Below are 13013 nucleotides of genomic sequence, written 5' to 3' on the forward strand. Positions count from 1 at the left end.
GGTCCAATTCAAGCTAGCTGTAGGCTATCGTATAGTCTCGTCGCATGACCGAATTGAGACTCGACATTGGGCAACAACAACATGCATGCAGTATTACCCAGCAATCATTGCATATTATGTGTAAAATTAGCACTCATTCATTTAATTGAACAGTTTTAGTTTATTTATCGTGTTTCATAGTTTACAGATTGCTACAGACTACTTTATGTAAAAACATAACGGAGAATACCTTTTTGCGGGTATATATGGCTCGCTCCACGGGCCCATTCACCTCTGTGGGCGGGGCCCAGTGCAGCCACGCTGCCTGCCTTGGCTATATTCGACCGAGCAGGGCCAGCCCCAGATCATCGCGGGCCCCTATGCAGCTGCATACCCTGCATATATGGTAGTTACGCCCCTGCATCTCAAGTGAGTTCTTTGTGTGGAAATATCCCTTTCCATGTGGTGGATATGCAACGTGAACCAGACTAGCTGTCAACAACGAAGAGCCTTCACCATCACAAGTGTTAAGGAGTTACACCTCTCTAGGACCCATCTTGGACATCCCAAGGAAGTGGGAGTCAGAGAGAGGGGGTGGAGTGGGGGGGGGGTCTATGTTAAACCATTAAAGCTTGTTCTACAGTAAACGACCTGTTGAAAATGACCCTGTGGAGCTGGGCCTTAATACGGCGCAGGAGTTCCGACTTGAGGATGTTCTGACACAGGCAATAGGTGCACCTGTTGCAGGCGCACGTGCAGTGAAGACGGGCATGGCTGCGGAGAGATATACATAAAAATGCGTGCGCACACACACACGCGCACACACACACGCACACACACACACACACACACACACACACACACACACACACACACACACACAAAACAGAAAGCAAGAGGAGGTAAAGGCCACACCGTATGAAACCAGGTGGGCAAATACCTCACAACTACATCAAAAGAGATCCTGAGGACGGGGCTATAATGTGATAAAGGGGTAAAAGCTAAATTTCATCTGTACCCCAATAATTACTTAAATCGAAGGATATATAAAAAGGGTAAAAAGAAAACACTTTCAGAGACAACTGCTAATTTACAGGAAAATAAGGGGAGGGAAGCCACAAATAAAGAGGGGGAGAGAAGCAAACGAAATGCAAAAGCTCTTGAAATCTTCTTAATCTTTGGGCCCCGCCGAGCAGATAAAGCCTTCTTACCTGCAGACCCGCTCACCTGCAGCTTTTTCACAGGTAAAAACAGTATCGTGCGACTCCAAACTGTCAGGTTTTCAATATTAAATGAGCCGTATAGAACAGGAGGGCTGATCTGAGGTCTCCGGTGAAATCCCAGTCTCTTAGCCACCCTCTCAGTGTTAAAGGGTCATTCCGGTATTTTAAACCTGGACCCTATTTTCCCCTCCATTTGGGGTCTAAATGACTAAGAGGGACAAAACATTTTTGGAATTGGTCCAGTACTGAGCGAGAACGCTTCAGCCGGCTGCCATGAAACAGGCCATTATGTAATCCTTATGGGCAACTGCACCTGTCAAAGCACATCCACTAAAAGTGCTTGTTTTCACCACTGACAGGCTCAGATTGTTATCATAAATGTCTGCCAACATTATGGAAAGGATCCCCACATATATAGACCTTTTTCTTTACGTTTTGCTGCTTCTGGTCTCTGTTGTAGTATCCCTTACCGTTGCTACTATTTATACGGGGGTGTGGTTTCAGATGTTTACAAAAGAAGTCGTCACGCCGAATCGTATCAGAGCTGACCATTCATTTGAGGCAGCGTGGTCTGAGACATCGAGGAACTGCTCGCAATAACTTATTTCCAACGTCCGATTTCAATAATGTGGACGAGGCAACTGAATTCGATGGTCGCCCGTATTTATTTGAGCCAGAGCATGCGGATGAAGAGCTCCTAGAAATTGAAGAGAAGATGAGGAGCGACAGAGAGGGGGGCAACAGGCAGACGAGGGTGAACCAGCTTCTTTGGCTGGCCGGGGTTTTGCTGTTAGAGCCCCCACATTATGAAACTCTGCCTACCAAACTCAGACACACCAAGTTTCTAGCTTCTTTTAACTCTCTTCTTAAAACTTTTCTCTTAAGCTTTTGGAAATGTTTGATATTTATTTGTATTTATTCATACTGTTTTTATTTCTATTCCTATTTATTTGGTCCTATTCATTTAGTCTTTACCTCTTCTGTGCTCGTGTCCTTTCGTCTTATTCTCATCTTTGCTTTGTCTGGTTTTATTTCTTTTGTAAAGCACTTTGTAATATCATTAAGGAAAGTGTTATATAAATGTTTATTACTATTATTATGATTACTATACAATGCTTTTAATAGTTGAATAATTACTAACTTATGCTTATATATCGCTTATATATTATATACTAATATAACTTTATAACTTACCATGCTTACATATATCATGTACTTATATATTATATATTTATCTATTATATTATTATATATTATAAATTATTTTATAATTATTTTATAATTATAACATAACAGTCATAATTTGTAAACAGTATACAGCTTCTGGATGAGGCAACTATTGTACACATGAGATCGGCACGTGCTGCACACATATGCAGATTTCGGAGACAGGCGGCATTGAGAAATGCTTTTGTAGCATAGCAGTCCACTTCCAGGTTTGGTACAGTTGTTTTCACACCTGATGCGAACTGTACCCGAGTACACATGAACCATAATTGAGCCCGTCTTTTCAAGTGGGCCCGGCACAGTTCAGTGATCCGTGCACGGTTCGTTGATCCATTTTGCAGGTACGGTACAGATCAGAAGGTTTCAGCATCAGATAATAGTTGTTTTTTTTTTTAGCCTGTTAAACTGAGAATTTAGTGGGCCAACTCAATTAAGAGCTCATTAGTCTACGCTAAAGCCTAATCTGATTAGTAAAACTTGAAGAGCTAAAACAGTCAACTGGCCCTTTGAAATGGATTTTCTGGGAAGAAAGCCAGTAGCTGGTATGAACATGTGCACACACACATGCACTAACACAAGCACACAACAGCACAGCTGACAAGAGTTTTGCTTTAAGGCACTTCGTGCTGAGGGACCTGTGTGGTATGCATTTGTTTCTGTCTGAGCTTGGAATTGCCTCAGATTCAAACCTGAATACCGACTTTGACTTCTAACCAACAGGCCAAAGTTAACCAAGCAATGTAAACTGGGCAGGAAGCCAACCTCCTCATACAGAGATAAAAGTGGTTGGTGGATTTCAATACCAAACATGAGTCTGGTTGTTAACTTGCCATGGTGACTGGTAGGGTTGAAGAGCACACTAACCAAAACCACGGACTGCCAGCATTAGGCTGGTATATATTTCCTACCCCAGAAGGCAAAGCATTAAAAAATTGAAGTGAAAGTATCACTGCTGCATAGACCCTAGGAGAGGTGAAGCGAAGAATAAGCGTAGGCAGGGGGCAAGGTGAGTGGTGTGCAGCAGGAGAGATGCAGAGGGCTAAAACTGTCACAAAGGGATCAGAGTTTGGATAAATCAGATCACAGGTTGGTCAGGTAAAGAGCCTCGGTACTCACGGATACATGGCCATGGTGGTGAGTTTGGTGTAGATGTCTTTGTTGGGCGCGTCGGTTGTGTTGCAGGTGAATGGATGTGGTGGGTGCAGTTTGTGCTTCCGGCAGAATTCCAATGGCAAGAGGCTGTACTGCTGGCGCACTTCATGCAAGTCTGACTTGGCGGCAATAAGCATGCATGGCGTCTTGCTGTCCATAAAGAATTGCTGCAAAACAAAATCATCAAATGTTACTAAGGAGTAATGGCAACTTCTCACCCACTGACATGTAAATATGAATGTTAGTGTGTTTTATTTCAATATTACAGACAATTTTCCCTTCATGGAAAAATATTTTATGCATGTGTCCTCATATCAACCTAACAAGCAGAAAGGATTATGAGTATTTCTGATAAAATGAAAAAGGTCAGACAGCTGCAAACTTGGCGACACCAAATGATGTTTGTTTGTACAAGAACTGCTTACCATGATAAGATGCCCTACGTTGAGTCATTTAAGTGTCATTACAGAAACTTTAACATTCTGTCACATACAAGATGAGGAACAAATTCAAAATGCCGCTCAAAGTCTCTTCATTTCCCCGAGTACTCCTTCACTTTATCCCTACCTATGACAACATACTCAGTACACACACCTTATAGACCCTGGCGCAGTATTCGAAAGAGTGAGGGTTGTTGACGTCATACACCAGGCAGACTACGTCGCATGCTAGGTCTGCCTCTGACAGGAAGTCAAAATCTGGCATCACCTCGTGGAGCTGGGAGAGGGACGAAGACAGTTTGAGGTACAGAACCAGAGAGGGGAAAAGGCAGAGGGACAGTGAGAGAGTAAGAAAGTGAAAGAGAGACATTGACAGTGAGTGAAAGAGGACAGATTGAAGGACTACCTACTGTGTAGAACACTACTGCTGATACACAACATGCTGCAGTAACACACTGGGATTATATAACAGTAACCCAGAGTGCAGATAGCCCGATTCCCCTGCTCAGGGTGGTGAATGGTTCTTACCAGCAGGTACTTCTCCTGCCCATAGACATAGGTGGTGCTGATGGCGTAGAAAGACTTGTGGTCTTCTCTGATCCTCCTCTGTCGCTATGGTGTAAAAAGGCACACATTTAATAACACACACCCAATAAGGACCATTTCCACACCAGTTATCTGAACACTTTTTTCTGCTTTAGTCTGGTTCATCCCCACGTTCCCTAGAAAAGGTACACTAAAGGAAAATATGTCAGACACAAAATCTAATATACATTAGCCAAGAAATGCTCCAATTACAATAGTCTTGTTGGGCAGCTGTTCACTCCAGTCCACAAGCCTGCTGTGCCTATCGGGGCAGGTCTAAAAACTGATTTGCTGGCTGGGCATCTGGCAGAAAAGCAGTACTTGGGCCTCTGAGGACTGGAGTTGAGACTGATGGTCTAGGTAACTAAGCAGCAAGACAGGGTGTGAGCGTGGGATTTTCTCTGCATATCAAACCGGTCAAAAAATGTCAAGGCAGCTACAACAACGAAGATTTTCGTTCAAACCGTCTGACTGCTTGCTCAAGCTGCCAAACACGTTTCAACAAGCTTCAAACACTATGGTTCCAGTGGTCTTCACCAACCTGCAGATTCCTGCCCAGGAAGGCTTGGAGGAAGCCACTCTTCCCACTGCCACGCGCCCCCAGGATGTTGCAACAGAAGACACTGCGCTGGGTCTGTTTCTTCTGCAGGTCGATGCGTTTGTTACGTGTCACTGGGGAGAGTTTTTACATGTTTACTTAGAGTATGTGAACAATGGAAATGTGTAACGATTATGGCCAACTAATAAGTTAATGTTTTATCAGTTTATCTGAATAAAAAGAAACAGTATATATACCCGTTAGAAGGAAGTCAATCACTAAATATGCTGTCTTCACCTCTGTTTCTCTGCTTCCTGTCTCGCTATCAAAAAGAGAGGACTGTATGACATCCACCTACCTGTAATGGCTGCTGCTTGAGACTCCTGTTCATAGATGATGGAGTAGCCCAGGTAGCCCAAGTACTCCAAACTACGCTGTACATCTAGGTAGGTTGTTAACCTAACCCATGACACAAATGACAAACCATGAGTCTGAGACTGTATTAAAGAGACATTATACATGTCCATAATGTCTGCTGTATGTGCATTTGCAGTAAATGTATGAACGCACTCAGTTTTATACCATCCAAATAGGTGTTGCATGTATTTATAGGTATGAGTCCGTGTGATTACTACTCACGTCCACTGCGAGAGGTATCCCTGGTAGGTGATCCAACCCTGGTCATTGGTGCACACCGTGTTGTTGACATCTGGACCCCAGGGCATGTAGGGGAAAACTTTAAACAGGTCCTTCACCTCCTCTGGTGACAGTGCACAGTCTCTGTCCTACAGCATCCAAGTGAAGACACAGACAGACAGATACATACACAGACATACAACTAAAATTAACATTAATTGGGTGCGGGTCTCTAAATAAAAATAAAATAATTAATTCGGGTGGGTGGCGGGTGGACGATATTTATGTGTACATGTGGATTCGGATGACGTCAGAGCCGATCCGCACATGATTATTCTCGGCCGTCGCTCCGCGTCACCTGTCTGGCTCCATTTACTCCTCTTCCCGTACGAATGGCGAAAAAAGACCCTGCTCACTTTTCACAATTTCCCAAGAACTCCCCAACAAAAATCACCCCAACCACTCTAGAATGACCAATTCTTTCCAAATAAAGCTACTCAAGTATTCTGGTGAAATTTTTTTCATATCGCAATAAATATCGCAGAGGAAAATGAATAGTACAATGTGAGTTTTTTTCCAGTATCGTGCAGCCCTATGCGGTATGTTATGTTAAAAAAAAATAATTTAGAATAAAAATGTTGGGGGATATTTGAGAACACACAACAGACACATTTCACTGCTGTCCAACTCACTTTGTCGTGCTTGTCAAAGACACTCTGCAGAAAGAGGTACGCGTTGTGGTTGAACTCCGTGGTGCAGTCTGGGGGTATCTTAATCCTGGCATACGGAGACAGAAAGACAGAGTTGAGAGTTAACTGGTTGTGATCCTATGTCTGTCCACGTTTTGGTCCAAGTTTTGATTTACATGCACATTTCTATATTTGGTTGCCTTATTTAGAGCACATCAAAAATTGTTTTATCAGAAAGTTTGCTCCCACTTAACATTTATTCATTTTAATAAACATTTTATTTTTTAACTATTATTATCATCATCATCATCATCATCATCAGTAGCAGTGCCTGTTTAATGTACTGTCTGTGTCTTTTTATAAGAACCCCTATCACCACTAGTAGGGTTGGGTACCATTCACATCTGAACCTATACCAGTACTTGGAGTTCGGTACCGCTACCCAATGGTACCTTTTAATCGATACTTTATGCCCTCTGTAATAACAAAAATGTATTTTCAGCTGTAAAAAAAATACGCCAAAACTTCTAATTTTCAACATTGTCCACACAGGGCCGGCCATGCACCTGCGGCGACAACAGCCTTCTCCTTTGCTGCCCCCTCCCTCTGGAACACTCTCCCCAAAGACATCAGAGACTACATCGATCTGTCCATATTCAAACCATTCATCAAAACACTCCTCTTCAGAATCGCTCTTAATGTGCGATTAATGTTGTGTTTTGTGCTTTTGGTGTGTTGCCTTTATGTTTATTTTATCATATGTGAAGCATCTGAGTATTTTGAAAAGCGCTGTATGAATAAAATGTATTGTTGTTGGTTGCTATCTATCTATCTAGTTATTTATTTATTTAGAACATTTTGTTGTAACACGCCACACAAAATAAAACCCCTCCCTACCTCTCTCTCCCCTCCCAAACATGTCCCTACAACCTCCACCCTGTCAGTCCAACCTGGTATCACGCCAAAGCGTGTAATACACCCGCCAGTCCAACGTGTCAGTGTCACGGTTTGCCTTGCTCAGGCGAGAAAAGTACACGCGTGTATGAAGGTGCAGTGCCAGCAGGGGGCAATGATTAAGAGGTGAAGGCAGGTTAGGGTTAGGGTTATGGTTAGGGATTTTGGAAAATGCTGTATGCTTCGTTTCCTCCGAGGGGAGTTGCTGGCATTGAGTTAATCATCGACCCCTGCTGGCACTGCACCTTCATACACTTGTACTTTTCACGCCTGAGCGAGGCAAACCGTGACACTGAAACGTTGGACTGGCGGGTGTATTCCACGCTTCGGCGTGATACTGGGCTGGTCAGTCACCAGGGTATAGCGTCGTGTGTGTCTCGAGGGCAGCACATATCCTGATCCAGGAGTCGTACCAGAGAGGTCAGTTACTGTAGTGGGGTTTGGAAAAATAGAAGATTAAAAAAAAAAAGAAAGAAAAAAACGACAATTTTTTGTTTGCCATTACCCTTACTGTGTTGGACTTGAACAAGCTGTATGTTTCATATGCCTACAAAGCTATGAGTTCAGTTCAAGCCAAACTTATAACCTGTGTTGCATGTCCAAATAAAAAATAAAATACTGCCCCGACTGGCCACTCCCCCAGAAAACAGAAGTTGGTTAATAAAGAGGAAATCTGAACTCACAGCGGGAACAAGTAGTCTTGTGTGAGCTCCAGGTCATCGTCGTAGCCAAACCTCCTCAGCACGGTCCAGGTGGTCTCGTGACGGCCCCTCTGGATGAAGAGTGTGTGGAGAAACAAGAAGCCTGCGTGCCGAGAGCCAATCAGAGAGGAGACAGGGCAGAGACCAGTCACACAGTAGTTAACGAGGAAACGGTGACAATGTTTGTTGTAAAGGAAGCACACACTGTGGATATGGGTGGAAAGGAAAGACAGGCAGAGGGAAGACATGCAGGGGCAGCGTAGGGAAGTAAATGAGATGTAAAGACAGCTGTACAAGAGGTCCCTCAGACCTTTCAGTGTGAGTCCATTGTCCTTCACTCCGTCAGTCATGTTTCTCCTCACAACATTTTTAACGTCCTCTAAGGCCTGAGGCGCCAGTGGCGTATTGAAACATGTCCTCTGAAAACACACATATACATATACACACACACACACACACACACACACACGTCATACACAATGAACAACATGGTGTTTCTGAGACTATAACTAACTCAACTGATGTTTGCTATTAGACAGATAATGCACAGTTGCTATACTGTGACTGTGTGATTTTAAATTTGCCACATAAAGGACAGTTTAATGTCCCCCCCCCCTTTTCTCCCTAATTGTATCCGGCCAATTGCCCCACTCTTCCAAGCTGTCCCAGTCACTGCTTCACCCCCTCTGCCGATCCGGGGAGGGTTACAGACTACCACATGCCTCCTCCGATACATGTGGAGTCACCAGCCGCTTCATCTGACAGTGAGGAGTTTCACCAGGGGGACGTAGCACGTGGGAGGATCATGCTATTACCCCCAGTTCCCCCTCCCCCCTGAACAGGACCCCCGACCAACCAGAAGAGGCGCTAGTGCGGCGACCAGGACACATACCCACATCCGGCTTCCCATCCGCAGACAAGGCCAATTGTGTCTGTAGGGACGCCCGACCAAGCCGGAGGCAACACAGGGATTCGAACTGGTGAGTCCCGTGTTGGCAGGCAATGGAATGGACCGCTATGCTACCTGGACGCCCTGGACAGTTTAATATTAATGTTCATCTATAGAAACAAGTTTTTTCCGGAGTTATTTCAGGACAACCTACACCAACTTATTAACCAACTCTTTTGCAGCAACAGCTGCTCAGTAAAGCGTGAAGCGCATCTGGCCCCTCAGAGCTGAAATGCTGACTCAAGCTACGATTCCTGCAGCAAGGGAAGGAAGTGAAAGCTGTTACCTGGAAGAAATTCAGCTCGTTGTCATTGAGAACTCCGTCGTTGTCCAGGTCAGACACTTTGAAGATTCGAGTCAGTGACTTGACGCATGACGGCTTCATCTGCAATGAAGAACAACGCTCCATGAAAGGGCTGGTTACACATCACGGTGGTGCTTTGTGAAACCAAGGAAACAGCTCAAATAAATAAATAAAAACAATTCCAATAAAGTAGGAAATATATAATTAATCAAATTTAAAAAGGCTATGATAAATAAAATACACATTTCACACAACCCTGTTTCTTAGAGGCATTTAGAATAGTTAAAAAAAAAAAAGGATCTTTGTGGAAGTGTGTGAAAATGTGTAACACTATTTGTTATTGATGCACTGGGTCCCCGAGACTGTCACCCATCCAGAACAGTCTTCAGCTACTGGTCTCACCTCCTTCTCCTCTGGGCAGTAGAGCGGTCCTGTGGGGTGGAGAACAGCTTTCTGGGCATAGTAGAACAGCTCAGAGATGTTCTTCAGGTTTTTGGCAGAGCACTGAGCAAACAAGGGAGGGGGGGTATCATGTGAATGCCCTTGGGTGGAGCAAGTCTTAAAAAAATGATGCCTCCTCTCACAGAGAGAGGCCTGTGATGTCAAGCTGCCCACACAATGAACAGTTAAAATGTAGATATTTCAAGATTCAAAGGTTTATTCGTCACATATCAGATCAGATCAGATTGATATTTCAGGTACAAATACAATGAGCAGTGAAATAATTTTTGGCAAACTCCAGAAACTGTGCAACAAAAGAGGAGTGGAAACAATAAAATAAGAATAAAATAAAACACGATGAAATTTTAATAAAAGTCAAAAAGTTAAAATTCTAAAAAAGGTAAAAATCCAGGGAGGATAGAGACGGTATATCCCGACAAATATCCATGTACAATGTGCAAGTTAGTACACAAATGCAAGTGTGTGAATAGTCTGCATAAGTAAAATGTAAAGTGTCGGAGGCAAAGTGGCGGTAGTGACAGGTTCTTGTTTGTATAAATAGTATACACAGTGTGAGTTACATGTCCAACCCTAACAGGCTGTGTTTAAATGCCTCCATGTGTGTCTCCACCGTGTTTGTGTGTGTGAAAGAGAGAGAGAGTACGTGTGTGTTTGTATGCGTGCATTCACTCACGTCGCCAGTATCTACTTTTAGCTTGGGATCGAATCCAGCAGGGGAAAGCATGACCGAGTCATCACGCGAGACAGAGGGAAATTTAAACGGACGGATGCAACGTGAAGCCATTTGCACCGATGCGTCTTTAGGACACACTACGCTAAGTTGGCAAACTGTGCCGACTTCACGTAAAAGTCTGAGGCTGCGGCCACAGAGCACAGGGTTCAGCACCATGAACCCATTAATCAGTTAGCCTACGGGGTGTATGTAGAGCCAGGAGCTGGGCTCTACATGTACTGCATGCAGCCAGCCTCACGTAGACATGCAGTACATCTACTAGACTTTCTGGCAGCCTGTCCAGGGTGTCTCCCTGCCTGCCGCCCAATGACTGCTGGGATAGGCTCCAGCATCCCCTTGACCCTGACAGCAGGATAAGAGGTTTGGATAATGGATGGATGTATGGATGGATCTGCCATTTCATCACTTTAAACTTCTTCAACAATGTTTGCGTCAATATTCATCTACAACAGAGCAGGCCCTCACCATGCTGCCTGTTTGGACCCAGATTTAAGTCAGTAAAAATCTCTGGAAAGCAGACAGTGTGTATGGGCCCTGGTGAGTGTATGGTGTGCTCACCTCCACACAGGTCTCAATATCCTGGTACTGATTCATAATAGGCAGGATGGTCTCCATGCTGCTGTGCTCCACAAGGTCCGACTTATTTCCCACAAGGATCAGCGGTACCCTACAATGACAAGGCAAAGTAAAGTGTCAGCCTTTTGTATTTGCATTATTTACCTTGAAACATACACTAAAGTTGCCATATGGCAACAGTTATCTGGGAGGGAGGTCGAAGGAGAACTGTGTTGTTATTCACAGAACCAACAGGTGAACACAATACTTTTTCTTTTATCAAAGTCAACACTCTCAGTCCTCCATGTATCATTACACATTGTCCAGAATACAGTCAATCTATTCCTCGAGTCAGTGACAAAACACACCTGACACACAGGAAGAGAATGCTTCTTTGTGGAAAAGTTTGAATAAAGCCATATTTTTTGTGCTGTTGCAAGAACTAGCCTGTTACAGGGGGGGCAAAGTCCATCTTGTATGAAATGAAACAGTGTGAAATCTACTGTTGGAAACAAGGGTTTGAACCACAGGTAATATGGAACCCACTGGTTACTAAGCACATTTTCTTATTGGGCTAAACCTAAATAAGCAAGTCAACACCAGGTCAGTAGATACTTTAGCATTACACACTGTGCCCTGTAAACATAAACACAGATCAATAAGCTGGCCTTCGTATTACCAGCCCAGCTGTCCCTGACCCAAGGGGAACAAAGTCACACACATAAGGACACACAATCCCTCACACCTCTCAAAGTCATATTAACACACCTGCTGTCCTTGTCTGTCCTGTCGTTTATGAGGGGAATCCAATGGCTTGTCACCTATTAATGCAGAAGAACAACATCAGTCAGTACAGCCAGTCACAGACATTCACAACCAAAATACACAAGGTCATTACCGCCAATTTATTTTAAACAGCAGACAACAAAACACATCGAGAGCCAGGCTGTTTCACACTGAAGAAGAAGAAGAAGACGACGACAAATGATGACGACTTTATTTTGTCATTGTAATGTCACAACGAATTTGTCTTCTGCATGTAACCAATCCTATTGTATAGCAGCAGCGGGCAGCTGCAGTGCCCGGGGACCAACTCCAGTTCTTCTTTCCATTGCTTTGCTCAGGGGCACAGGCAGGAATATTAACCCTAACATGCATGTCCTTTTGATGGTGGGAGGAAACCAGAGCACCCGCAGGAAACCCATGCAGACACGGGGAGAACATGCAAACTCCACACAGAAATGACCCAGGACCTTCTTGCTGTGAGGCAACAGTGCTAACCACTGGGCCACCGTGCCGCCCCCAGAAAACTGCAATTAACTTATAAAGTGGAAAACTAGAAGACTGCACTCTCCCCTTCTCCGGTGCTCCGGCTTGACAACAAACCACCCCTTTTTTAGCCTACCGGGAGAAGGGAAAATATGGAGGCACTGCCTCAATATCTCCCCTTCTCTGGTTCTCGGACTTGGACAAAAAACCAGCTGAGGAGGCAGCACTCAATTGTTGTATAAAACAGTTTTTGCAAAGGTTTGGAATCACCGCAACCACGAGAGGTCCTTGATCATAGTCATAACTGTGCACAAAAATTATTAGGCTGACAGGCCCAGTAGTATGCGAGCGCTCAAGCTAAAAGAAATCTAACTAATAAAAACGTCTTGCCTGTCAGTCTGGATGCGCAGCCTCCTAGGTGGACCCATGCACAAATGCGACCAAGTTTTCTATAAATTTACACCTTCCAAAGAGAAAAGGCTTGATATGCGACCATTTTGGTCAAACCCTTGTCTTGATTTGCATAATATAAATAAAGCTGGGTAAACTCTATGCTCACGCGTGCGCAACTACTATCTACAGTTGAGCTCGGGCAACGACAAAAATACGCAACACTT

General features: G+C 44.1%; 1 protein-coding gene across 2 annotated transcripts in view; it reads right to left on the reverse strand.

Moving 5' to 3' along the window:
* The window catches only part of rhot1a (ras homolog family member T1a), a 28924-nt gene that overhangs the window by 13756 nt on the left and 2155 nt on the right, over nt 1-13013 (reverse strand). Inside the window, exons 6-19 of one of the 2 annotated variants that reach the window (XM_056287259.1) lie at nt 11896-11948; nt 11131-11239; nt 9780-9881; nt 9360-9458; nt 8435-8543; nt 8107-8227; nt 6473-6557; nt 5784-5929; nt 5503-5603; nt 5148-5278; nt 4550-4633; nt 4176-4298; nt 3546-3748; nt 631-753 (exon numbers count right to left, since the gene is read on the reverse strand). In XM_056287259.1, coding sequence (XP_056143234.1) covers nt 631-753; nt 3546-3748; nt 4176-4298; nt 4550-4633; nt 5148-5278; nt 5503-5603; nt 5784-5929; nt 6473-6557; nt 8107-8227; nt 8435-8543; nt 9360-9458; nt 9780-9881; nt 11131-11239; nt 11896-11948 — 1589 coding nt within the window. The remainder of the gene's footprint in view (nt 1-630; nt 754-3545; nt 3749-4175; nt 4299-4549; nt 4634-5147; nt 5279-5502; nt 5604-5783; nt 5930-6472; nt 6558-8106; nt 8228-8434; nt 8544-9359; nt 9459-9779; nt 9882-11130; nt 11240-11895; nt 11949-13013) is intronic. The other variant, XM_056287260.1, reaches the window with a different exon arrangement.

This window comes from Lampris incognitus, chromosome 10 (genome assembly GCF_029633865.1).
Source record: "Lampris incognitus isolate fLamInc1 chromosome 10, fLamInc1.hap2, whole genome shotgun sequence".
Classification (NCBI taxonomy): Eukaryota; Metazoa; Chordata; class Actinopteri; order Lampriformes; family Lampridae; genus Lampris; species Lampris incognitus.